The following is a 27614-nucleotide window of genomic DNA, read 5'->3' on the forward strand; positions in this document are numbered from 1 at the left end:
GGGAGGGTAGAGGGATAGGGAGAAGCAGACTCCCCGCTGAGCAAGGAGCCTGATGTGGGACTTGATCCCAGAACCCCAAGATCATGACCTGAGCCAAAGGCAGACGCTTAACCAGGTGAGCCACACAGGTGCCCCTGTTTCTCTTTTTTTCTGTTTTGTTTCTTAAATTTCACATATAAGTGAAATCATGTCTATACTTATACCAGTATCACAATGTCTTTATCACTGTGTCTATATATTAAGTCTTGAAATCAGGTAGCGCAAATTCAACTTGTTTTTTTCCCTTTTATTTCAAAATTATTTTGGTTATTCTAGGCCCTTCATATTTTCACATAAATGTAGAATCAGTATGTCAGTATCTATGAAAAAGCCCAGTGGGATTCTGATTGGCATCCTATTGAACCTTTAGATCAATTTGGAAGAATTAACATCATAGCAATATTGAATCTTCCAGTACATGAACATTTTATATCTCATCATTTATTAGATCTTTAATTTTTCAGCAGAGTTTATAGTTTTCAGTATATAGGTCTTGTACATGTTTTATAAACTTATGCTTAAATATTTCATATTTTTGAAGATAATGTGTTTATTTTAAAATTTCTAATTGCTTGTTACTATATAGAAATACAATTGATTTTTGTATTCTGACCTCATTTCCTATCACCTTTCTAAACACACTTAGTTCTAGTAGATTTTTTTTCTTTAGATTTCTTAGGATTAAATTTCATAGAATTTTCTACATAGAGAATCAAACTGTGAATAGACAGTTTTACTTCTAACTTTCCAATCTATATGTCTTTTATTTTTCTTGCCTTATTGCATTGGTCAGAAACTCTAGCACAATACTGAATAGAAGTGGTGAGGGCAAGCATCCTTGCTTTCCTGATATTAGAGGGAAGTACTCACATGTTCTCCATTAGTGTGATATGAGCTGTTGGTTTTTCATGGATGCTCTTTTTCAGGTTGAGGAAGCTTCCTCCTAGTGTTACTTTGCTGAGAGGTTTTTTTGTTTTGTTTTTAAAGATTTTATTTATTTGAGAGAGAGAGAACATGAGTAGGGTGAGGGGCAGAGGGAGAAGCAGACTCCCCGCTGAGCAGGGAGCCTGATGTGGGGCTCAGCCGGGACTCTGGGATCATGACCTAAGCTGAAGGCAGACGCTTAACAGACGGAGCCACCCAGGCACCCTTGCTGAAAGTTTTTAATCACAAATGGATATTTAATTTTGGGGAATGCCTTTTGTTAACTGAGATCATATTTTTGCTTTCATCTGTTAATCTAGTGAATTACATTGATTTTTTTTTTATTTTTTTAATATTTAAACAACTTTACATTCCTGGGATAAACTACTTTGTTATGATGTTCTTCTATATGGCTAGGATCAATTTGCTAAGGACTTTTTATTTTTGTGTTTATGAGGGATATTGGTTTGTGCTTTGCTTTCTTGTCATCTTTTTGGTTTTGATTTCATGGTAATGCATTGCAATGTGTTTCTTACATTTTCTGGAAGACTTTGTATAGAATTGCTATCTTTTTCTTAAATACGGAATTTTCCAGCGATACCATCAGGGCCTAGAGTTTTCTTATTGGTAAGAGTTTATTAACTACAAATTGAATTTCTTTAACAGATACAGTGCTATTCAGATTATTTCTTCTTGAATGAGCTTTGATAGCTTGTTTCTTTCAAGGAATTTATGTATTTCATCTAAATGGTCAAATTTATTAGTATAAAGTTGTTTATGTTCATTTAATGTATGTAATGTATAGGGATGTTCTCTCTTCTGTTTCTGATACTGGTAATTTGTTCTTTCTCTAAATTTTTTCCTGATCAGACTGGCTGGAAATTTATGTCTTTTCAAAGAACTGTATTTTGGTTTCTGTTTCCTATTTCCTTGATTTCTGTTCTGTTTCCTTCCTTCTGCTTACTTTTGGCTTAATTTGCAGTTTCTTTTTCCAGTTTCTCAAGGTGGCAGCCTTGATCTTTGATTTCCCCTCCCCCCAACCACTTTGGCCATTATTTTATTAATGATATCTCTTTCTCTTTTTCTCTTTCTGTCTTCCTCCTTACCACTTCTGATTCTCCAGTTGCACATTTGTTAGACCTTTGAAATTGCCTTATAGGTTGTACATAGACTGTTCTTTTATTCATGCCATGCTAAATTTTGGATAATTTTTCTCACTGTGCCTTTAAGTTTGTTAATCTTTTCTTTAGTAGTATATGATCTGTTCCTAGTCTCATTTAATGTATTTTTTTTTAAAGATTTTATTTATTTATTTGACAGAGAGACACAGTGAGAAAGGGAACACAAGCAGGGGGAGTGGGAGAGGGAGAAGCAGGCTTCCTGCTGAGCAGGGAGCCCGATGCAGGGCTCGATCCCAGGACCCCGGGATCATGACCTGAGCCGAAGGCAGATGCTTAACGACTGAGCCACCCAGGCGCCCCTCATTTAATGTATTTTTAATTCAGATATTGTATTGTCATTTCTAGAAGTTCTATGTGGGTCTTTTTTAAGTCTTTCATTTCTTAAATATTTCATTTCTCATATTCTTATACCTTCTTTAAAATATGAGGCATATTTGTACTAGCTTCTTTAACAGTCTTAGCTGCTGATCTTATCTTCTGGGTCTATTTCTAGTGATTAATTTTTCTCCTTGCTGTGGGCCCTAATTTCATGCCCTTTTTACATGCCTGGTAAATTTTGACTGGATGATGGATATTACTTTTATATTATTGGATTCTGGATTTTTGTTTTAGTACTTTAAATAGTTGCTGGACTTCTTATTAACACACAGTTAAGTTACCAGAAATGAGTTGGATTCCTTTAAGGCTTGTTTTTAAGATTTGTGAGAATGGGTCCAGAGCAGCCTTTACTCTGGCTAATTTAGCCCCACTAGTAAGGCAGTACCCTTCTTAGGATTCTGTCTGATGCTCTGCAATGTTTTTCTACTCTGGCTGGCAGGAACATGAACTATTCCCAGCTATGTATGAGTGCCAAGAATTTTTAGGCCTAATGCTTTCAGTAGTTCTTTTCCTGGCCTTGGGTAGTTCTTCCACATATATGCACAGATCAGAACTCAGCTAAAAACATGAAGAGTTCTCTCTGAAGATCCCTGAAGCTCTTTTTCTACAAAGCTTCTTTCTAGTATTCTTCCCTGTAAATTCTAGCTGCCCTGGCCTTCCTAAATTCTAGTCTGTCTTCCCAACTTAGTGGGACCACTGGACTCTGTTTCCCTTTTCTCAGGGATCATGCTATACTGCCTATTAATGTTTGAAAATTGGTGCTGCCTATATTTCATTTGGTTTTCTGGCTGTTTAAAGAAAGGGGTCCCCATGTTTCCATCATTGCTTGAGCAGAAGTAAGAGCCTGCACATTTAACAATGAAATAATTCCAGATATATTAAGTAGTTAGGGATGGAGAAGAGGAACCTTTAAAGAGTAGAAAAAATTGTTGCAAATATGTACTGGCTCTTTAGCAGGAAAGGATTTCTTGAGCATAAAAGCAATGCAAGACCCGTTCATAATAAAAACTCTGAGAAAAATAGGAATAGAGGTGAATTTCATCAATTTGATAAAGAGAATCTACAGAAACCTACAGCTAACATTATATTTAATAGTCAAAGGCAAGGGTGACTACTCTTATTCAGCATAATACTAAAAATTATAGGTAGTGCAGTAAGGCAAGTAAAGGAAATAAAAGGCCTACAGATTAAAAAGGAAGAAAGAAAACTGCTCCTCTTAGCAGATTACATGATTGCCTATGTAGAAAACCCCAACTCCCAGAGTTGGGGCACCTGGGTGGCTCAGTCAGTTAAGTGTCCAACTCTTGATCTCAGCTCAGGTCTTGATCTCAGGGTCATGAGTTCAAGCGCCATGTTGGGCTCCACGCTGGGCCTGGAGCCTACTTAACAACAACAGCACTCCCAGAGTGTGTTCAGCAAGGTTGTAGGATACAAGATAAACAGACAAAAATCATTATATTTCTACATATTAGCAATGAACATGTTGATAGCAATTTTAAATTTGGTATCAAAATTTTTACCAAAAAATGAAAGACTTAGGTGTAAATTTAGCAAAACATGTACAGGGCTTGTGTGCTGAAAACTATACAACACTGATGAAAGAAATCAAAGGTGTAAATAAAGGGGGAGATCTATCATGTTCATATATTGGAAAACTCAACATAATACAAATATCCATTCCCACATTGACAAATGCGTTAATGCAACCCCTATCAAAATCTCAGCAAGATTTTTTTGTAGATACAGACAAGATTATTCTAAAATATATATGGAGGGGCAGAGAAAATAGAATAATTAAAAAATTTTATAAAAGCAGGAGGAGTTAGTTTACTTGATTCCAAGACTTACTATATAGCTAACAATCAAAACTGTGTGATATTGGTATAGGAATAGACCCATAGATCAAAGGAATAAAACCGAGAACCCAAAACCATACAAACATGTACAACTGATTCTTGACAAAGATACAAAAGCAGTTTTGATAGCCTTTTTAACAAATGGTGCTCTAGCAGTTGGATATCTATAGCAAAAAATAATAAGCCTCGAACTAAGTTCTACATATTACACAAAAATTAACTAAAAATAGATCATGAACATAAATGGTAAAACTATAAACTTTTTTTTAAAGATTTTATTTATTTATTTGACACAGAGAGACAGACAGTGAGAGAGGGAACACAAGCAGGGGGAGTGGGAGAGGGAGAAGCAGGCTTCCTGCCGAGCAGGGAGCCCGATGCGGGGCTTGATCCCAGGACCCTGGGACCATGACCTGAGCTGAAGGCAGCCACTTAACGACTGAGCCACCCAGGTGCCCAGCTATAAACCTTTTTTGAAAAATGTATAGAAAATCTTGGGGATCTGGGGTTAAAGAGTTCTTAAATTTGACATCATAAACACAATTCATAAAAGGAAAAATTGATAGATTGGAGGTCATCAAAATCTAAAACTTTTGCTCTGCAAAAACCCTGTTAAGATAATGAAAAGACAAGCTACACAGTGGGAGAAAATATTTGCAAATCACCTATCCAACAAAGGACTTATATCTAGAGTATATAAGAACTCTCGGAGGCGCCTGGGTGGCTCAGATGGTTAAGCATCTGCCTTCGGCTCAGGTCACGATCCCAGGGTCCTGGGATCGAGTCCCACATCGGGCTCCCTGCTAGGCGGGGAGCCTGCTTCTCCCTCTGCCGCTGCCTCTCTCTATCTCTCTCTGGACCTCAAAAAAAAAAAAATTTAAAAAAAAAAAAAAAAGAACTCTCGGGATGCCTGGGTGGCTCAGTGTCGGTGAGGCATCTGCCTTCGGCTTGGGTCATGATCCCAGGGTCCTGGGATTGAGCCCCTGAGTCAGGGCTCCCCGGCTCAGCGGGGAGTCTGATTCTCCCTCTCCCTCTGCCCACCGCCCCCCCCCCCCCCGCTCATGCTTGCTCTCACTCAAATAAAATCTTTAAAAAAAAAAAAACTCTCAAAACTCAACAGTAAAAAACAATCCAATTAGGAAATGGGCAAAAGATACGAACAGACTTTCACCAAAGAAGACATACAGATGGCAAATAAGCACACAAAAAGATGTTAAACATCATTAGCCACTAGGGAAATACAGATTAAAATCACAATGAAATAACCACTACACATCTATCAGAATGGCTAAAATAAAAAACAGTAACAACACCAAATGCTGGCAAGGATATGGAGAAACTAGATCCACTCATACATTGGTGGTGGGGTTGTACACTTACTCTGCAAAACATTTTGGCAGTTTCATAAATCTTCAACTACTCTACAACCTGGCAGTTGCACTCCTGGGCACGTATCACAGAACTTAAGACTTAAATTCACATAAACTTATACATGAATATTTATGGCAGCTTTATTTGTAGTCACCCCAAACTGCAAACCATCCAAACATCCTTCAACAGGTAAATGGTTACAAAACTGTGGTACATTGATACTTTGGTATACTACTCAGCAATAAAAAGAAATTGATACATGCAACAACCTGGATGAATTTCCAGATAATTATACTGAATGAAAAAGTCTAATTCCAAAAGGTTCCATACTGTGCAATTATATAACTTTATTGAAATGGTAAAATTATAGAAATGGAGAACAGACTGGTAGTTGTCAGAGGTTAAGGAGGAAATAGAGGCAGGAGGGAATAGGTGTGGCAAATAAAGGGCATAAGGGATCCTTGTGATGATAGGAATGTTCTGTATATTGACTCTATCAATAATAATATCCTGGTTGTGTACTGTCATATATTTTAGCAAGATATTACCATTGGGAGAAACTGGGTAAAGGGTACATGGGATTTCTGGGTTTTTTTGTTTTTTTTTTTACAACAACATGTGAATCTGCAATATTTTTTTTGACACAGAGAGAGAGATCACAAGTAGGCAAAGTGGTAGGGAGAGGGAGAAGCAGGCTCCCTGCTGAGCAGAGAGCCCAGTGTGGGGCTTGATCCCAGGACCCTGGGATCATGACCTGAGCCGAAGGCAGACACTTAACTGACTGAGCCACCCGGGCACCCCTGCAATTAAATTTTTTTAAAAGCAATGAAGAAAATTGTAAGGGAAAGTTAATGTAGCCTCAATATGTAAAACCTTTACTTAGATTAGAGAATACCACACAATTTAAAGCCAACACTAAACTAGAAAAAGTATTCGTGACAAATGACTGAAAAGAAGTTGATACCTTTAATATATAAAGTGTTCTACAATTTATAAAACTGATATCCCCCTGTGTAAGCAGTACACAGAACAAAAAATGCACCTTGCTACAAAACACTAGAAAGTATTTCAATCTTTCTAGTAATCAAAGAAATGAAAATTGGCATTTTCTCCTCTAAATTGCAAATCTTTTTATATAACCTTGTTATATAAGGTTAAATCTTTATCATGTTTATTTTCTGTCTTCCTCTTAGGTGGTGTTGAAATTATATAGAATTTTAGCTCCAAGTGATATTAACTTTCAAATATATTAGCCTATTTTAAGTATTTTAACAATGGCACTAAATTTCTAACCGTTTACATTGATAATTCTTATTGATTCATTGTTTACCACTTTCTCATATACAGTATATTCTTTCTCAGATTTTTAAATTTTTTTTGTATTTGTCAGAATTCTTAAGTACCTCCACCCCCTACCCACTCACCCCCTTATAGATTGGTGTATTTTCTGAGTACTTGGATATCTACACATACCATTTTTCACCTTTATACAAATAATTATTTGATCATGCCATTTTTCTTTGTAAGTCTGAAAACTTTGCTGTATTAGCTTTCATTTGATGTTGAAAATGAGAAATCTTATCACAGTCTGATTCTTTTTCTCAATAGGCAGTCTGTTTTTAGTTTTCTGGCTGGAAACGTATAATCTTTTAATACTTAAACATTTGAATTTGGGCAGGTTCATTGGCATATATCTGAGTGTGTGAGTATGTGAATTTTTCATAGTATTTTTGCCTAGCATTTAGTGACTCTTTTCCATCTGAAGACTTGAATCTTTCTTCAGCTAAATGATATTTTCTTTTATAACCTTTTTTTTGGTTATTGCTTCCATTTAACCTACTCTGCCCTCATTCCGGAATTCCAATAATTTGGAGATTGGATGTCCTGGATCAGTTTTCAATGCAGCCTATATTTTTTTTTTCTCACAATTTCCATTTCTTTGTCATTTTTACCTTTGTCATATAAGAATTTCTATACTTTGACTTCTAATATACTAATTTGGCTTTTAGCCCTGTCCGTTTTAATCTATATTCTCCCTTTCTCAAGTTTAAATATTTTCTATTTCTAAAAGCTCTTATTTCCTGTTTGCTCCCCTTTTTATATTGAAGTCTGATTGGTTTTATCAGTGCAGTAGTATTTTGAATATTACTGGGAGTATCGGTTACAAGTTGATATTAACTCTTGTTTGCACCATTGACTGTTGTTTTTTTTGTTTTTTGTTTTTTTGTTTTTTTAGGGGCTGTTTACATAGTTTGCTTAGTTTGGTTCCCCTGCTGACTTCCTCATAGGATCAATGAGTTTTATAGCTTGCTCATATTTTTAATGAAGTTCTTGAATAACCAGCGATGTTGGCTGATAGTGTGCTACCTGAGCAGCCCGTTTGTGAGCCTCTATTTGGTTTTCCTTAGCAGGCCTTCCCCTCTTAACCCAAAGCAGATAGCCATGGAACTCCAAAGGTAAGCTTTGTCCTAGGTGTGGAGAAGGCAGGAATATGCCAGAAAATGGACTTCTCTTAAGTATTCAGTGGCTGGGAGCTGATTAGCAAGTATGTTTCTCCAGCCCCTGCCCTTGACCAGGGAGGCTGTGAGGGCCTCAGGTGACTAGGCTGTTTGACCTCGCATTCCATCCACAGTGAGTTAAGCCAGCGGACTGACACTGCTTCACATGCCACTGGCAGTGATGACGAGGATGTGATCAGAGGGACAAGTTTTTATGTCACCGGTAGGACGGAAAATATACATTCTTCTGGAAAGCCATTTGGTGGAGTGTAAAAACAGGCTTGGAAAATGTCTAATCCCTTTAGTTCTCACATTTCTAGCGGGCTATCTTAAAGAAATAGGGAAGTGGACGTAGACTTCTATTCAGAGATCCTAACTGCCAAGTTACTTATAATAAGGGGAAATTGGAAAGAACCTACATGTCTTACAGAAGAGGCTCGGCCAGTCGTGTCCGTTATGTAGCTGTATGATGGGATGTTTTGCAGCTCACGATAGAATGCTGAATGAAAAAATCAGAATATTACATTTTACACACAGTATGTTTATACATGATAAAAAGGCCAGAAGTAACACAACAGATTATTATCAGTGGTAGGATTCTGGGTGACTTGTGTTTTTTTTAAAGTTGCCTGTGTTTTTAAAAATTTTCTGTAGTGAGTTTGTATGACTTTTATAATCAGAAAAAAAAAAAAAAACAGTAAATGTTGTTAAAATAGGTCTCTCCACACTCTACACTGCATCAAAAAAGACCCCTGCTTTTCAGAATCTGCAGGCAAAAAGTGGTTTGCATTAGGGTTGAATTTGCCAATTATCATAATGTGCAAATGGATTTTGGATTCGCTGGCTTCTCGCATCGTGTAGGGCGCACGGCTGACGCGCCCGCGCCGGCGTACGAGCTCGGGTGAGGCCCATCTGCTGTTCCAGCACAGCTTGGCGGACACAGATTTATTTCAGTTCATTCTTTAATTTGGCAGTATTTCTTCTTTTCTCATTATCATAGCTGGGATTCAGTACCAGTATTACTCATTTTGTTTACTGGTTTGTTGTCGTCTTTTGTTCTATTTTGTGGAGACGAAGAAGCCAACAATGGGAATTCTGTCTTGTGAAAACACAGTGCTTGTCCTTTGGGATCTTGGGCATGTCTTGCTGAAGGGGCTCTCTCTTTCTGACACTCGCAAGCCGTTTCAGTTGTTTCGATTAGTCGAAGCCTTCGTGGTGGTGTGTTTTTTTTTTTTTTTTTTCCAAAGAGCTTAGTCTTCCTTCCCCCCCCCTCCCCCCCCCCCCCCCCCCCCCCCACCGCAGGAAGATTTGGAAATGGATCCAAATAGAAATTATAAACATTAGCCTTGAGCTATGCTCTCTCCATCTGGTGTTTGGTACTTTTTTTTTTTTTTTTTTTAACTGAAGGCTCACGTTGTTTGATCTTAGTCACTGCAGAAACCAGGGGAGGGGGGGCGAGACTTCCACTCTGCCCTAACCACCCTGCACTTGAGAAGGGATTTTCTTCTGAGTTGGTTTGTATTTCAAAAAACACTGGGATAGTCCGCCAGATCGCTAAGAATTTACTCAAGTAAAACTTTAGAACTGTTAGAGTCATCTTAGAGATTTTTTGAATGGATTTGTTGGGATAGGATGGCTGCCGCCTGAGAAGCCTCTTTGAGCCTGATACTTTCTGTTGAAGAGACATTCCTTGTAAGACTTTGTGCTACTTTTTTCTCTAGGTTACCCTGAAGAGACTTACCCAATTTATGACCTTTCAGATTGCATCAAGCGTAGGCAAGAAACAATCCTGGTGGATTACCCTGACCCCAAGGAGCCCTCTGCTGAAGAACTAGCTGAAAGAATGGGAGTGCTGGAAGGTGAAGAATCAGATCATTTGGGTTGGGAAATGCCCACTGACCCCAGAGTCGGGGAAGAGAATTCTGTTACCTCAGGTGACGCAAAGCCACAAACCTGTTCCTGCTGTTTTCATGAAGAAGAGGATCCTGCTGTCTTGGCAGAGAATGCTGGATTCGGTGCAGACACTTACACTGAGCAAGAGGAAACCACCAAAGAAGTATGGCCCCAGGACTTCAGAGATGAAGGCCTGGGCATCAGCCCTGATCAAGTATATATAGGCGGCACACTGAGGAAGCGGAACCCCCAGGTTCTGCTTTAGTTGGTTTGGGGAAGTATCCATTACTCTAGTTCCAAGGTGACCTTTCTCTCCTCTCTGATTTCATCCTTGGCCCTGTGCCCTGAATTTCATTCTGTTTTTAAATATCCTAGCTAATCAGGCCACTACCATGGATATCATGTATCCTTCCTGGTGCTCACACACCTGTCACCTTGTAAAACACCGTAGCAATTAGTATGAACACAATACAGCTTCACTCTCTCTCTTCATGCCTTTCTTCCACCAGAGAGTTGATCCACTGAGGAATTATGTTTGATCTGTTGGGCCCTCAGGGGCAGAGGTCTGACTTCGTGCTAGGAGGAGCGGGTGGTTTACCTGTGACCAAACATTAGTGTACACGTGATGAGGACTTAAGGCTGCAAAAGTGAAGATTATCGAGTCCAGGACGCCTTACTCTGTGGGCCTTGCGCAGGTTAGTGGTCCCCTGGGTTCAAGAAGAGAACATTTTGTTAGTGGGTATGATGGGGCCAGAGCAGGGTAAGACTCTGCTGTGTGAACTGAAGAAGCCCCTTCCTCACAGCGAGGGCCTTTTGGGGAGCACTGCTGCTGCCTCAGATACCCGCTTTTCTCCAGAGTAGCAGAAGGCTCCCAGCGACCTGTGAATGAGCCCAGAGACCACTTGGGGGACTGTTACTCTGGTTTTGCTGGGTCTCTAGCTTCCTTTATACCTGTTCTGTTTCACAGAACTGCCAGCCCAGAAGCACCATTGTACCTCTGGCCTTCAGTGGCCAGAGGAAGCTTTAAATAGAGATTTTAATCCTTGCCCTGCAAAGCCAAGGTTGGAGGCTGGGTGGTGGACCTCCACGAGATGGTCAGAGAGCGAGGGGTAGGGAGAGAATCTATGTACTTAAGGACAGCTATTTCTAAATGTTGTGCCCTCTGGGAAATTTGTTCTTACCACCACATGAATTGAAACAGAAATGAGGAGGACTGAACCTATAGACAAAGTGCCAGCCCGAAAGGAAAGTTGCAGTGTGTCTGTTGCAGAGAACCTATAGCAGTGCCCAGGGAAAGAGACTATTCTATATTCAGGTATCTGGGTCTTTTGAGAAAGCTGGGAAGGGGAGGAGGTTGGTCAAAATCCTCCCAGTCTTAACCTCACTAAAGGCCTAATTTCTAAGGGTGCCACCTGTCTTTTTTTTTTTTTTTAAAGATTTTATTTATTTGAGACACAGCAAGAGCAGGAACACAAGCCCGGGGAGTGGGAGAGGGAGAAGCAGGCTCCCCGCTGAGCAGGGAGCCCGATGTGGGGCTCGATCCCAGGACCCTGGGATCATGACCTGAGCCGAAGGCAGATGCTGAACGACTGAGCCACCCAGGTGCCCCTGTCATCTGTCTTCTTGAGATAAGATGGCACCCATGTATCCTGTCTAGGAAGGATGAGTGAATTCAGTTTACATGTATGACCTGAGAGTTTAAAGAAGACACATTCCCAGGAACATTCCTTGTCATGAAATGTGGAAGACTTGAAAACTAAAAAATGATGTAAAGGTCGATAGGGCTTTTGGAGTTCCATTGTTCCTGGTCAACCAAAATGCCAGGAAAATAGCTAAAATCAAACATATAGGCATATAGACTGCTGTCAGAAGGTTATGGGACCATATTTAGATAACATGTCAGCTAATAATAGGCATTTCTTAAATTAATGAAATTAACGTTTCTTGTTACAGAGAAAAGTCATTGAAGACTAAGTCTGTAGGAAAAGTATATTGCATCCATCTGTGTGTGGAACCTTTGATTCACTTTAGAGAGTATAGTTTTAAAATGTACTAGAAGTGATCTAGATGTAATGCTCAAGGTAAAAAAAGAATGTAGGTGCTCTTTACTGTTTTGATAAATCATTTTCCCTGTCATTTCCCTTTTTTCACTGCAAGGGGTTGATTTATAAGGAGTCCTGGGTCCCTGGTTCCTTCTTTTTTGCCTTAGTATATATGGTTCCCTTATTAGAGATGTGCGTTTCTTTCTAGCTTATTCATTCATTCATTTAGCACACACTGCCCACAGCTGGGCAGTAGGAACAGAGCCTCAATTCCTACCTTTAAGAAACAAAAAAGCTTAGTGTGGGAGCCTTGTCCAATTTTTTTTAAATGAACGATTAACTGTAAAAGGGCTCAAGATTGTGAATTCTGCAGGCAGAGGAATAGTGGTCATGATTCCATCCCGGCCTATTGTGTCTGTACTCTTGTTGGCTCCTTACCCCTCCTGAGCCTTGGCTTTCTCCTGACAGAGGGGAGTCGAAGTCCAGCTCTCCCAGGGTGGGTAGGAGGATTAAATGTGAATCATCAGTGCATCTAAAACAGCACTGGCCCTCCCATCTCCTCCATGCTAACCACTCACTAGGTGGTAGCTAATTTACTTTTATTGTACGAGGTTTTACGCTGTAATTGAGATGTGGACCCAAATCTGCAGGAACACAAAGATCATTTTTGCCAAAGTACTTCCAAGGAGCTTTACTAGGGAGTTGGATCTTTAGGCATGCTAAGAACTTCTCCAGGTGGCCAAGGAAAAGAACAGTCATTCTTGGCAGAAAGAGCGGTGTTGGACAAAACAGAGACAAGTGTGGAAGTATGTGGATGTTCAGGTATTTTTATGAGGCTGGTATGTAAGATGTCCTATAATCAACTCTTTATTTTGAATGTTAATCTTTGGGGGAAATTGGCTTATGGAACTATCTCCTGCCAGGAGTACTAAGAGCTCATGATGGTTCCCACTGCCCTCACTCTTGGTTGGCTTATACAGCTGGGATATATTAACATATTTATATTTCAGAAATATTTATGTGTTTGGTCATTTAGATTAGTGCCTTTGTGGATTTTCCCCAATTATTTTATCCTTCAGGGATGACAATTATGTGTATATACAACCCAGGATGACCAAAATCAGAGGACTGGTTTTTGTCATGTGTACTTTTTCCTTATGGTCTTCACTTCTCAGAACTGGTCTGGGCTGTGAACTTGATCAGCCCCCACGTACTAGGTCCTCAGTGACCTTTGAGCACTGTGGCACAGAGCCTGAAGTCCTAGCTCTGGGGATGGATAAATGGCCTAGGAAACAAGGGCATCACCTGGGACTGTGCTTGGTTAAGTTAGGAGGGCGAGCCAGTCAGGAGAGCCTCCTTCCTAGTCCTAATAGGAGCACAAGGAAAGCACTTTGTGAGCTCCAGGACTAGCGGTGCACGTGCTCTAAAAAACTAGGCCCAGGGAGGAAGGCATGTTGAAGAATAGAGGCATACTGGACCTTTAGAAGAGATGGCCTATGAGAGCCACTCTCTCTGTACCTTCTATGGCTTGGGTGATCAGATAACTCATGGTCCAAACTAAGGCTCCTTGAGAGAAAGAGAAAAGGGAGCTTTAATTAGAATGATGCCAGGACAATAGGTATAAACCGGGACTGCCATGGACCTATGGTCACCCTGTCCTTGGCTGTTTAAAAGATTTGTCTTTCACCTGACCGCTAACCAACAAAAACCTCTGGTCAGAACCTGCATCTGCGGTTTCCCACAGAGGCAGAGCCAAGGAGCTGGGCCGTGGTTTTGGCAGGATCTTGGCCACATAAAAACGCCAAATCTAGGGTAAAAAACTAAAACCAGCTCTCCTTTTGTCCTAAGAACCAGACCCCTAGGGGCATATTGAGGAACTAAACCGCCCATGCTTGCAGAGGACTACTCTAACCGAAAGTCTCTTCTATCCAGCCCTTCCCAGCCTGGGTGTGGTTCTGCCCAGCCTTAAATCTGACGAGCTCAGCCACAGGGAGGACAGCGTCAGCCCACACAGTAGTATTTTCAAACAAGCCGTGAGCCCTTCCTACCCACCCCCAGGCTCTTAGGACAGACGGAACGAATATGCTTGTAGGTAAGAAATGTTTGTTTTCTCCCCTTTTATAGAAAAAAAAAAAAAAAAGTGCACAGCAGTGTTGAAACAGTTCAAGTTTAATTTGTTGCTATATGGTCTGTCCTTAGACAAACACTAAGTTCTACAACATATATAATGTCAACATGGGAAAATACCAACTTTGTCATTGCACATACCAGTAAATAAATACATTTGCTCAAGAATACCAGAGTTTATTCAAAAAGTCACTTAATAAAAGCACAGTTTTGCAAGTTTGTCTAAAACTCCAGATAATTTGGAACAAAAATAAAATGACCACTCCAGAATAGGAAAAGACAATCTTGTGCAAATGGACATACATATTCTAGGCATTAGGAAAACTGGCTAAATGGCTAATCCCAGCAAGAGAAGTGCCCCCCATCCTGACCAAGTCCCCTTTGAAACTCTGCAGGATTAAAGAGGCCGGAGTCAGGCTTCCCTTTCTAAGCCACTCAAAATTACACTCTAGGAAACTCTGGATCTTGGCCTGATCTGCAGCTCTGCCTGGACCTTGATGGGGGAAGGGAGAGGGGCAGTAGAACGGGAGAGAGGAATGGGTGTGACATGTTTCTGAGGAAAGAAAAAAGGCACAGTGATGAGCCAGAAAAGGTAGTGATGAAAGCAAGGAGCAATTTTCATTCACCCTCATTCTTATGCAGCTGTGACAGCCTAACCTCAGTGTGTGGATGAGAAAACGACCTAGGAGGATCACGTGGTTTGCTCAGAATCACATAGCTAAGTAAGTGCACTAGTGCTCTCTAGAAGACCAACGTGCCTCGCAACGTGGTCAGAAAATTAAATCTATCCGCACGCTTCTGCTCTGCCTCCCCCCCCATATCCTGAGATGGCAAGACTGCAAACTGGAGGTACAGAAAGGGACCCAGCACAAACAGGAGCCCTGCCCCTGCTCTGTTCCTGGGGGCCGCTACCGGTCAGTGCTGGGCCCCACAACACAGCAGACTCCTTCAGCTCTCTGGGAAAGTGTGCTCGGAGGTCACAGGTACAGCTCAGCTGGGGCAAAGAATGCTGGAGGGGCGGCCAGTGTGCCGCAGTGAGGGACCACCAGGGACTCCAGCCAGGAGAGGGTTTGTGCTTGCGTCACAGAGCCACGGGCCGCCCGGCGTCTCCCCTCACTGCAGACCCCACTGTGAGGAAAGCATGTCCTTAGGAGGTTTGAAATCATCACCACTGCTTATTAAATTTAGAATTTCCTCTAAATGTAAACTTAGAGGTAAATGCTCTATTTCCAGACCAAACACAAGCTTCTGCAATTTTGTTGCCCTTTTTGTCACTGAAGGACACAGACTCCAAATTTTCACACTCGCTGGATTCTAACAAACACCTGTCTTCAGCATGCATCTGGACCTTAACTGCTCCTTCTGAACTAGTGTCGTGATTTTTAAGGCACATTCACTAGACTATGTTCAAATTCATCCCAAAGCATGCATGTAACATACCAATTTCTTCAGGTAATGCAAATTGGAACTGAAAAACCAAAATTTCTTAGACGGTATCCTCCTAATCTTTCTCCCAAGAAAGAGCTGGTACTTTCCCAGGTTTACTTTCTGACCAAAGACCATGAAATGAATGAACAAAATCCACAGGTAATCGTAATATCCTTATTCCTTTCCTACTCATCCTTAGAACAATGATCGTAGTAAGAAACCTCAGTGGGTGAGTTACAGATTGCCCTTTTCCCCAAATATACACAGACATGTAGACACACAGACAGAGACAGAGCACCTTGGAGCCAGAAGGAAAGAAAAGCTAGAATTGGAGAAGAGTGGGGAAGTGAACATCACAGCTCTACAGAAGAGCTGTTTGGGGGAAGAGGGTGTGGCCCCAGGAGCAGTGACAGAAGGAGCTGCCTGAGGTCCCAGCTGCCCACCACCCTTAGGGCTTGCTCATTCCATCATCCAGTCCCATCTGGGTAGAGGGTGTGAAGGACAAGAGCTCTTACCCTGGGAGATGCTGAGCCCAGGTGGGCTCCAGGGGCCCTGGCAGCTTTTTGAGTCTTTGGGCCCATGGCTAGGAGGCCAGTGGTCAGGGAAAACCAGCATCACCAGGAATGGGGTCTTAAGAACAGACCTTGTGAAGCTAGGTCTTGAGCAGGTGACTCAACTGCTCTTGTCACTCTGTGCCCAACAGAGTTTTGCTGCTGAGCTACTGTCCCCACTTCTAGGCTGGGAAGCTCAAGCCACGTTCCTAACCCCTCCTCGTCCTCTCCTGCATATTCAATGGAATGCAGGGTATGAGAGTTTGCCCTTGTGCTTCTGCCTTTTCCACACTGGCGCCAGGCTTTCCTCTCAGATCAACCTGTTCTACTCTAAAATCCTAGACCCAGAGAAACAGCTTAAACCAGACTTCAGAGATCTAGCTTCCACCATCCCAAATGTCAACAGGTCTCTTCCCAGTCAGGAGAGTAAGAGCCCAACTGGGATTGTGGAAAAGTGGACCAGCCCCAGTATGAAAAAGTCTAGTGCCCTCAGAATGACCCCAGGAGTGGTCCAGAAACTAGTCCCGTAGAGGGGCCTCACCCAGATCCCCGCTAGAACACTCCACATAGGACATCTTCTAAGGCAATGAGAACACACTGCTACTACCACTTAAGTCAGAAGCACTCCCCCTCACTACAGAGCCTCACTCGAATGTTGCAAGTAGGACTTATTTAAACCAAAAATTTCTATGCAGCCTTTCCAAGCACATCATCTCCGCTGAAGGGAAGAACAACTCCTGCTTGCTTCCCACTGAGTTCTGGCCTCCGTCTGGGCAAGCAGCCTCGGCCAGGGTCAATGGCAGGCAAGGGCTTAGCGTTCCCAAGGCTTCAGGGTCAAGGGTGCCATCCGAAGAGGAGGATGGTGGAGATCAGGCCCCGCCCTGGAACACTCACGCCTCACCCATCACACCCCAACAGAGAAAGGCACAACGGCCTTGGTGAGGCCTGCCCTCGGGGAGAAGCCAGACACTGGGCAGTCCTGATCAGACTGATGTTCAAAAAGCCAGCTTTCAGCAGGAAACGGCCTAATTTCCCTCTGACAACGGTTTCAATTTCGTACATCAACTCCGACATTTCTAAGTCTCTGTAATCAATCAGACAAAAGGGGGAGGGCATGCAGACCGGGGGCCCAGGAAGGCCAGAGAACCAGAGAGAGCAGTTTCTCGGGGGATGGTAGGAACAAAGAAATCGAGGGGGTGGAAGTTCTGAATTCTGCCACTGACCAGCTAGGTGACCCGTGCAAGTCCATCTTCTAAATGTGATTCACCTAAAGTGACACGTTGTACTAGTTCATCTTAGGCTTCTGCCACCTCTCCTCTCTTGTGGTTCTAACGTACTCCCTGCCTTTCTTCACCCTGTCCCATTCCCACCCCAGAAGAACCACACGCAAGTCCTCAGCAGCCCCGACCTAGGCTGCGCACAGGGGCTGCGAGGCACAGGCCAGAGCACCTAGAGCTAGACTTTCTTCCTGGAACACGCCATGGCTTAGGACCGCTGCCCTGCCAGCTAGAGGCCCAGGCCTGCCTACCTGAGTGCCCTCTGAGGCTGGGGGCCCGGCCCCGTCCGCGTCTCCTGGGCATTCTGCACGAGCCGCCCCGCAGAAAGCTCCTCAGGCAGCCTGTGCCATGTACCTCCCACATGCTGAGCCTGGGGCCCGCAGACCCCGGCCTCTAAGACATCTGGCCTCCTGCTGCCTCCGTGCACACAGAGAAAACCTAGAGAAATCAAATGGGCGGGAACCCTGGGCCACCAACCAATTCGCAGAGCCGGGCCCCCGCAGTCCTGACAAGGTCTTGCCACTCTCCTTTCCCAAACCCCCATAACTTCTCCCAGCCTGGCTGAGCCCTTCCGCAGTCAGAGGACTCTCTGGAGTTAGCAAAGGGCCTGGAAACCGATCCTAGACCTTCTATATAAAATCGATGTACCCAACACACACATACACACCCACACTGTGCCCTTCACTGTCGGGGACCCGCTGTCACCTGATTCCTAGACTGAGTGGATGGCTGGGCCCCAGTAGCCCTGCATTGTGCTTCCTCTCCCTCTGTTTCTTCCTACCTTCCCAGCTGAAGAGGCTGCCCAGCTTGGCAAACACGGCTGCAGCAGGATACTAACTCAAGAGTGGGAGTGTGCGTACAGACCTTGGGGCCCAGGAAGAATTCACGCTGGCGCCTCACACACACACCTCCCCCACCTGGTCCTGTCTCCACAGTGGAGGCAGGAGTCCGGTCTGAGCCGGCTGGGCCAGGGAGCCACTGAGAGCTGAAGGTTCATCTGGCGGGAGGCCTATGTACAGAGAGAGGGTAAGCAGGGCTGTCTCTGCAGGCAGGCAGCTCCACTCCAGGCTGGGCAACCCCAAAGGGCACAGGGGGGCCCTCTACTCGCAGGCCAGCTTGCTGTCGAAGCTGGACAGGGCGATGGCAAAGGCCTGCAGCGCGCACAGTGGGTAGTTGTAATCCATGGTGAACACATCCTCTGCCACACGGCCAAACTGCATCACAATGTAGTCCGCTGGAGCCCGGCACACGCGTGCACAGGGAAAGCCACACAGGACAGGGCAGAGAAGGGGTGGGGGGGGCGGACCGACAAACCATAACGGGCAGAGAAGGTGAGCAGAGATGCCCAAAGGAGGTAAAACAATTGGGAGAAGTGGTGGGAAAGAGGGAGTAGATGACAGAGGAGAACGAGAGGCACACAAATACCAGGAGACAGAGAAGAAGAAAAAAAGTCCATTCAGAGGGTGTTCCCACACCTGAGACTCTGCTGAGTGCACAGAGTCTAGGGTTAGGGCTCCAAAGAAAGTTCTTCCAAGGGCCTCCCAGTCATAGGGTCAGAGAATTTTTGACCTCTGATCGAAGCCATGTAACCCACATCCTTGAGCTCTGGCCTATGAAGGCAGGGCTGGGTGAGCTGAACCCTGAGCTAAAGGCTCTGGGTGTCATGGGGACAGTCCTGAGGAAGGGCAGAAACACTCACGGTCATTGCCATGGATGATCTGGAAGTTCTTCACGGAGGCCTGTGTGACGCGCCCATGGAAGTTGAGTACGTAGGACTGCGTGTCGTCATTCCAGACAGGGGTCTTGTTTTGCAGCTCGATGATGCTCTCCGTGTTCTTACTCTGCCAGCGTGCTAGCAGCGTCTCGTGCTCCTGGGAAGGCAGCCTCGCCTGAGTCACACCTGGCCCCGTGCCTTGGCCGCACAACCGCCCTAAAAAGGGATCTGCCCTCGGGACGGAGTCCTTAATCTCCCTAGACCTCCACCTAGAGCCCCGGGGCTTCTTCCACTGCGTCCCCTACACCTAACACAGCACAGCTGCAGTTCTGCTCCCAGAAGTGCATGCACATGATGGGATGACGGGGGGTGGGGAGAGACTCACGTTTCGCGGCCGGATGGAGACTCTCTCGTGAACCATGTTCATGCCTGGGACAATCACACTCATCTTCCGCGGCCCCTTGAAACCTAAGACGTTGGTCTCCTGGGAAACAGAGAGAGGACTCAACACTGGCCATCTGAGGACTCTACTTACCTAATGGAGAGACTGGGAGGAAGGGAATAAAGCTGACGAGCTAGTTTTCACCATCTCCGCCTGAATGTCTAACAGGCATCTCTACACTTAACCCAACCGAACTGAGCTCCCGAATCTCCACTCTGCCCAAACCAGCTCCTCCCTACCGTCTTCCTCGCTTCAGTTGACAACTCCGTTCTTCCATTTGCTCAGGCAACCTACTTTGAGTCATACTTGACTACTCTCTTTTGCTCACAACCCACTTCTAATCCATCAGATGATGTCACCTCTCCCTTCAAATTCTATCTGGAACTCAACCACTTTACCAGCACCGTCTCTCCCTGAGGTCACAGTACTAGCCTTTATCTGGATTCCTGGTTTCCGCCCTTGCCCTGCCCATCTGTTCACACGGCAGCGAGTCGTCCCGTTAAGTCACATCTTTGCCTCCACTGTTCATGCAGATTAAAAACTGAAGGTCTTGACTGCAAGCCTCACGTGGTAGGGCCCCACTACATTCCTCTCCCCGCCACCTACTCTCCTCTGCGCTTTGCTCTACCCACCCCCCCGGCTGTTCCCCACACATGCCAATCACTCAGGACATCAGTTCAGGCTGTGTTTTCCACTACACGGCTGGCTCTCCCTTCCTTCTGGGCCTTACCCAAGTGCTACCTCAGGGAGGCCCTCCCTGCCATCCTTACTGAAAGCTTCCACACATCTGAACATTTCATTTCCAGGCCTGATTGTTTCTTCTTCACATTTATTTATTTGTTTTACTTATAAATCTGTTTTATAGCTTGTCTCCCCACTAGGGGTTTAAGTCCCATAACGGTATAAATTTGCATCTCTTGTTCACTACTGTATCCTCAGGGCCTCAAACAGTATTAGCTGGGCTCAATGAGCATTTGAAGAGATTCGGGCTGCCTCCCCAGAGGTGGCCAGCAGGTGGCACCCCAGGCTCATACAGAACAGCTATGGCTTTCCCGATTGGCCTCCAAGTACCCAGGCCCAGATTAATGGGTGTACCAATCCCTCATTTTAAAATAAGGTAGAGGGTGCCTGGGTGGCTCAGATGGTTAAGCGTCTGCCTTCGGCTCAGGTCATGATCCCAGGGTCCTGGGCTGGAGCCCGACATCGAGCTACCCGCTCGGCGGGGAGCCTGCTTCTCCCTCTGCCTCTCTCTCTCTGTCTCTCATGAATAAAAAAAAAAAAATAAGGTAGAAAAATTCCCTGTATTTACATTCCAGTTTGGTCACTTATGTGCTGTATGACATTGGCAAGTGACCCAACCTCTCAGCTTCAGTTTCCTCATCTATACAGTAAAGGAAATAGGACTGAGCTCTCAGGCCATGCATTCCATCAGATGACTATGCAAAGGGCCTCGTAGTCCATGCAGGGCCCAGGTGCTGGAGGGAGGGGTGCAGGGATGCGCCAACACGATCTCAGGCCTCCTGCCGCCTCCTTTCCCTGCGATCCCCAGGCTGGGCTGCACAGAGCTCAGCCTGGTTCCCGGAGCTCCCCAGGCAGATGGCTTTCTGTGGCCTGAGCTCTGAGGACAGACAGGGGCCATGCCAACAGAGGGCAGCCCAACTCTGTACAGTCTCATCTGCTCACAAAGATAGATGGAACAGCCCACAGTCCGGGCAGCAGGTCCTCAGGGTCATGTCTAACTTGGAGACCAGAGACTCAGGAACGCACGACTCACGTAGCACACGGCTGCCAACTCCTGACGCAAGGCTCCACTTTCCAAAGTAGAGGCTGATGCCTTCTGGGGGTTCACTCCATTGTCATAAACGGTGAACTTAGTGCCCATGAGGTTGGACCTGAAGGACAGGCAATCAACAGAGGATCATGCACCCTCTGCCTCAGGGCAGGGAGCAGCTCAGTCTGTCCCGTGAGGAGCCTGCAGAGCATTCTGGGTTGGGCCAGGAGCAGACCTGGGAGCACACTGCACACTGAGTCCCCATCTCTGAAGCTCCTTCATGGGGAGAAGGCCTGGACTCGCTCTGAATAGAATCAAAGGGCATCTTAGTTGAGTGAGGGAAATTCCAGGAGATAAGTCTCAGTTCCACAGGTTTCCCTGGAGGAGCAGGAGTGCTCCCCTCATGGGAGGCGAGCAAGCAGATGGCATCTGGCAAGACTGCAAAAGGCACTCAACATCCCACGGAGAGTGGATGACACAACCTCCTCTCTCCTGTCCAGCCTGTTGAGGGTTGGTCTAGCCCCATCTCCAGCATTAGCTCCTCACCTCTAAGCTTGATTTATGCTCCCCAAATCTGGCACTCTGTTCCTTGGCAAACACTCCCCTAGCTCTGAGGCCCAGCTCAGAGCCTTCCCCCGACCCCAAGGTTGTGCTCTCTTCCCTCAAGGGCTCACTCACAGCCTTCCCTCTGGCACTGACCACGGGGCCAAGGCAATTCTTCCAGGGTGGCCCACATCTTCAGTGACTTCCTGAGGTCTGACCTGTCCCTCTTGATGGGCCTATGTCCCACCGACCTGGGAGTAGCTTAGGGTAGGGTATGTGAGCTCCATCTCCGAGTCTGGCTCTAGGCTGGCACAGGCCCGGGCCTATGGTTGGAGCTGACGGACAAAGAGGATTCTATGAGAGGATCTGACCCCTGACCCAGATCTCCCTCAGGGACAAGACATGCCCACTCCAGAGTCTGGCCCTGCCCCTCCCTCCCACCCCCACCTGCTTCCTAGGGGAGTGCTAGTACCGCAGTTTCCCGATGTAGCTGTCCCCTCCTCGAGACAAGTCTGTTGGGTCCACAGAGATGAGGTAATTGGAAGTTTTACTCTTCTTTCTCTTCCTTCCCGCCAAAAGGAACACCTTGGGGAATGGAGCAAGGTCACTTTCCAGGCCCAGCCTCTGGTCACAATCGTGGGTGTGACTCACACACACACGGCTCTCTCTGGCTTCAGCTCCTGAACATATGTACACGTACACACACGTACTTACGTACACACACACACACACACACACACACACACACCAGCAAACACAAAGGTACGCACTGACCGGGCACGGAGGCTTCTATCCCTTGGGGGAAACGGAAAGCTCAGTGTTGGACCTGAGGCTTCCAGTCACATTCCAGCCCATAGGACCTCAAGCCTGCCTCAGGGAAACTGCAAGTTCGGGCCAACCTCACCTTCTTCCCATCCTCGCGGTCCAGGTGCAAGAAGTAGGTGGGGTACATGCCCCGGTCCATCCCCTTCTTGTCCCGCGTGATGCGGCACTTGATGGTGATACCTTGGGGGGCTGGCCTCAGTGCAAACTCCTCAAGATCCTGGACCTCGACATCCGCCGAGGGTCCTGGGGCTGTCGGGCTGGGGGCTGAGGCTGCCTCCTACAGGGGACAGAGTAGGAGCCCGAGCCCCAGAGACCCTGAGCAGCTGCAACTGGCGGTCTGGGACCCAAAGCTGCCCCCTGATGTGGTGGTGGTGGTGGTGGGACCTAGGGCAGGGTCCCTGGGATGTGGGCCCGGCCATCCCGGCCCTGGGGTCAGCAGCTAGCTCCTCAGCCCTTCCCCCACCTCAGTCGTCCCCAGGGCAGGGGGAGATGGAGGATGTGGGCAGGTTCTCAGGGCCATCCCTTCCAACTCGAGCCCCCCCACTCCTGGCCTGGCTGAAGAGAAGAGAAAGCAGGAGAGGACAGAAGAGCCCTGGCCAGAAAAGCTCCTGCTCGGTTTCTAGGCCCAGTCCCAAGAGAGCCAACTCTCCATTTCTTCACACGCAGACCTCTGGGGACCACCGCCCACCCCCCCACCCCCGCCCCCCGGGCAGGGGAAGCGCCTCACCCTGACGGACTTCCCGCTAGTAGCAGAGCTGGGGCGGGTGGTACTGTTTAGCTGGGAGGAGCTGGAGCTATTTTCATCCTCATCCTCCTCTTCCTCTTCAAAGCTCATGCTGCTAGAGACACCTGGGCAGGGCAGAGGAACGGGAAGGGACGAGTGGTCATAGGCGCGCCCGGACACCCGTTCCGAAGCACTGAGTCACCCGTGCACACACAGGGCCGTATGTCCACACATGCGTCCACACACATACATCCAAATATATGGAAGGACATGTTCTCTCGAGGGCATGCATGAGCTGGGGCTGGTCACCATCCTTAGGGTGTAACGCCCCCCACCCAGCTTTCCGCTCAGTCCTCCCATGAGACCCCCCTCTCAGGCAGTCAGTGCCCATCTGCTGGGCAGCGAGGCCTGAGTGGAGCTGACCCTGTGCCGGGAGCCTTCGAGTCTACTGGCGGCCTCGGCTGGCACAGGCCATGGAATCTGCTTGGGAGAGGCCCAGCTCCTTCCTCCCCCGGCCTGATGCACGTGGCCCACTGACTCCTCTCCCAGCCTGCCTATGGCCTTCTGTCTACACATTTCTCCCCACCTGGAATGCTGTCCCCAGCCTCCTGCTGCCTCGATGGCCCTTCCTCCAGGAAGCCAGCCCTGATCTCATTTCTTGGAACGTGTGGCCCTGCCAGGCTTCCTTCTGCCACCCTGTACCAGGGACTCCCTGGGGCGGGGCTCCTGGTGGGGAAACTCTCTGGGCAGCAGGTTTCCTGGGAGGATCTGCCCTGCCTCTGGGCATTCTGGCCCTGCTCCCCGAGCTCAGCAGATGAAGGGGAAACACTTTCAAAAGGACCTTTTTCAAAGGAGGGAAAGGGAAAGGAAATCTGTCTCCAAACCTGGGTCTCCCTGGGGACAGGAGATGGAGGTGGGGAGAGAAGGCTGGGCTGTGGACTGGTTGCTTTCCCTAGTTGATTTCCCTGAACTTGACCTTATCAGGGACCCCTACACCCAAGTTTCTCATTGGTCTCGCACTTGCCCCCTACCAGGGCCATGCTCCTTAAGAACGGTGCATCTGAGAACCTGGGACTGAGCTTTGGGGGTGTCACTGAACCCCCACAGGGCTCACCCTTCCTCTGCATCGTGGCACGGAGGTCCTGCCCGCTGGGCTGTGTGCCCCCGCCGGCTGCCGTCTCCCCCGCGTCCTGAGCGTGGTCTGACTGGCCCACAGTCAGGATCCGCACCGGGTCTTGGGCCTCAGACTTGTCTTCTGCCAGTGCAGCTGGCCCGCTGGTGCCTGCAGGCCACGTGGGGGGGGGGGGGGGGGAGAGCCTGGATTCTCAGACGTCTTTGAAGTGGGTGAGGGATGAGTGGGGGGAACCCTCTGCAAAACTGATTTTTAAAAACACTAATGACTGCTGCCAGCCTCTTAACGATCAACAAGCTACAAAGGGACATGGGCTTCGTTTCTTCTGCTGTTCCCCCAGATTAGTTGCCGAGGGTTGGTCTGAAATGCCTCACATCCCTAGGCAGAAGACAGCCATCTACAAAACCAACTGCACAGTGAAAAAAATAAGATGGAGAACAAGGACCAATCATGACCATGGCCAAGGCCACCACTCGTTCAGACACGGTCACCTCCCAGTCATCAGTGCTGATCTCTCTCTCTCTCACGTGCACACACACACACACCCCATAACTCACACACATCATTCAAAACACATGGGGCCCCTTGAAAAACACAGAGGTCGGCTTGCACTCCCCTTCCCAGATGGAAGCTCTCCCATCCCACGTCACCCTGCCCAAGGTGCCCAAGTAACAGAAGGCCTGGCCCACACAGGTGGCAGTGCCCTGCCCGGCTGAGCTATGCCCCTCAACGCCGCAGTCAGCTCCAAAAGCCTATGAACCCTGACACACCACTGCCCAACCACGTCTCAGACGCCTGGGAATCACTGCGCATGCACACGGGTTGGGGACACAGGGTGTCTAGCCAGCGGAGACAGGACTCGTGGCAGGAGCCACCGTAACGGCCCTTGATCTCTGGGGATCTTTTCTGGAGAGAGAGGAACCGAGAGAACAGACTGGTCTGTGGGCCCAGAGGGTGGAGTTAGGGCTAGAGCGGAGAGTCGAGAAAGCCCACGTGACAGCCTCGAGTACCGCACAAGGATGGGGCAGGCTGCCTGGGGCAGGACAGAGGTGGAGGGTGCTCAGGCCTGGTGGGGGAGGGGCTGCCTGGGCTGGACCCAGGCGAGCTGCACTTCACTTCCTGGCAGTGCGGGGAGCCTGCCCATGCCCACGGGCAGCCCAGGAACCCCCGTGAGCTAGAGGAAGCCTGAGCGCCAGCTGGGTGGGGGCCCAAGTGCCCTTCTGCGCCTTCATGGAGGCCTCCCACCCTGTCCCTTACCTCCAAGTCTGGAGGAGAAGCCTCCCCCCAACCCTCCAGTGGGAGCCAGGCCTCCTGAGGAGGGGCTGTCGTGGAGGCAAGCCAACCTTTGTGCTTCCCCTGCTTCTCCTTCCTAGAGGCCCCGCCCTGGCCCCCCGCTGCAGCTGCTGCCTTGGTTCTCTTGGCTGAGGCTGGTGCTGTTGGGCGGGCGTCTCCCAGCTGCGCACTGGTAAGTGAGTCGGCCTCTTGAACTGCTCAGGCGAGAGCCCGAGAGAGAGAGAGAGAGAGAGAGAGAGAGAGAGAGAAACATGGGCCCTAGGTGAGACCAGAGCTCCAAGTGGAACTCCTCAGCACATTTGCCAGGGCCCCACCACCACCCAAGCCCTGCCAGGGCCTCTGTCCCACCCACCTCTACAAGACAAAGGGGCCGGGGCAGGCCAAGCTGGAAGGAGGTGGTTCCTGAAGCCCCATGTGATAGTCAACAGGCTGGCCCACGGCATGATCAACCAAGAAGCACGCAGTCAGAGCTCTGGGCCAGCAAACTGTGTGAGCCTGGGGAGGGCGAGGGAGAGCATCTGGGAGAAAGTGGGTCACTCAAGGTGCTGAAGACGGAAAAGGCTGCATTTCCTAGAAGAGCCCAGAACTCGTAGGGCAAGCACTCCAGGGAGCCTGCACCGGCCCGCGTGGGACAAGCCCATGGGAGCCTGGCACCCAGAGTACCCCAAGCAGGAGGGTAACTCTGGCCTACAAGGAGCTGCACACACCAACAGGGTCACAGCTGGGGGGCCTCCATAGTCTCCACACATCAGAACCCCAACCTGCTCAAAGTCTTTGAATGACTTCTCATTGCTCGTAAGATGAAGACCACCATTCTTCCGAAAGTCTGGCCCCTCCAGCTCCCTTCCACTTGGCCTTGGCCTTCACAGCACACCCCTCATCTCCCGGGCACCCCAAGTCCCAGCCCCACCAGGAGCTTTCATTGCCTTCCCTCTTGCCACAGGGGCTTTGCTCTACTTTCCCACCGTCTGCACTGTCCTCACTCCGGACGTTGGCCCCCCTGACCCCAACTAAACTCCCACTCAACCTATGGATTCCAGCTCAGGCGTCACCTCCTCAGGGAGGCCTTCCCTGGCCCTCGTCTGGCAGCAGTCTCTCTGCCGTTCACTCACAGAGCCTGTTTCTCTCCACCAAGCACACCTGTGACCACCTGTTTAACTCTCTCCCTTCCTAGACCTCCAGGTCCATGAACAGAGAACATGCCTGTTTTGTGCTTCCCCAGGACCCTCAGCCTCTAATCCAGAGCCTGACACAAAGTAAGCCCTCAATAAATATTTAAAAAATGAATATACAACATGGATGAGCATGGTCAGTGAAAAACTGTTCGCTGGGAGCAGTTCTCACTGATGCCAAACCCCCTCAGCCTCTAGAACCGACCCCCTTGTATTTCACACCAAGAGCCAGCAGAGGGCAGAGCAGGCGGGGCTGGAGGGGCCCTCGGAACCAGGGACCCCGGGTCAGCCAGCCGCGCCTCCTCAGGGCTTGGCGCTGGGCAAAGGCCCCCCCCCCCCCCCAAGCCTGGGCAGCAGTCTCCGCAGGGAACAGCATTCACGACTGGACCGCGGGACACACAATGGCCGCTTCGATTTTTAAAGCCCCAAGATA

General features: G+C 47.6%; 2 protein-coding genes across 10 annotated transcripts in view; one reads left to right on the plus strand and one right to left on the minus strand.

Annotated features, from left to right (window-relative positions):
• Nucleotides 1-11625, plus strand: part of RIC3 (RIC3 acetylcholine receptor chaperone) — a 57463-nt gene extending 45838 nt beyond the window's left edge. For 3 of the 5 annotated variants that reach the window (XM_032427030.1, XM_032427027.1, XM_032427028.1), the window contains exon 6: nucleotides 9969-11625. In XM_032427030.1, the coding sequence (XP_032282921.1) occupies nucleotides 9969-10405 (437 nt within the window). In that variant the 3' untranslated portion in view covers nucleotides 10406-11625. The remainder of the gene's footprint in view (nucleotides 1-9968) is intronic. The other 2 variants (XM_032427031.1, XM_032427029.1) reach the window with 2 other exon arrangements.
• A 2710-nt stretch (nucleotides 11626-14335) lies between these two features.
• Nucleotides 14336-27614, minus strand: part of TUB (TUB bipartite transcription factor) — an 84310-nt gene continuing 71031 nt past the window's right edge. For 4 of the 5 annotated variants that reach the window (XM_032427383.1, XM_032427382.1, XM_032427384.1 and 1 more), the window contains 9 exons: nucleotides 26060-26203; nucleotides 24699-24866; nucleotides 23588-23709; nucleotides 22940-23137; nucleotides 22508-22620; nucleotides 21496-21613; nucleotides 19665-19763; nucleotides 19265-19436; nucleotides 14336-18799 (listed from right to left, as the gene is read on the minus strand). In XM_032427383.1, the coding sequence (XP_032283274.1) occupies nucleotides 18666-18799; nucleotides 19265-19436; nucleotides 19665-19763; nucleotides 21496-21613; nucleotides 22508-22620; nucleotides 22940-23137; nucleotides 23588-23709; nucleotides 24699-24866; nucleotides 26060-26203 (1268 nt within the window). In that variant the 3' untranslated portion in view covers nucleotides 14336-18665. The remainder of the gene's footprint in view (nucleotides 18800-19264; nucleotides 19437-19664; nucleotides 19764-21495; nucleotides 21614-22507; nucleotides 22621-22939; nucleotides 23138-23587; nucleotides 23710-24698; nucleotides 24867-26059; nucleotides 26204-27614) is intronic. The other variant, XM_032427386.1, reaches the window with a different exon arrangement.

This window comes from Phoca vitulina, unplaced genomic scaffold, assembly GCF_004348235.1.
Source record: "Phoca vitulina isolate PV1807 unplaced genomic scaffold, GSC_HSeal_1.0 scaffold36, whole genome shotgun sequence".
Classification (NCBI taxonomy): Eukaryota; Metazoa; Chordata; class Mammalia; order Carnivora; family Phocidae; genus Phoca; species Phoca vitulina.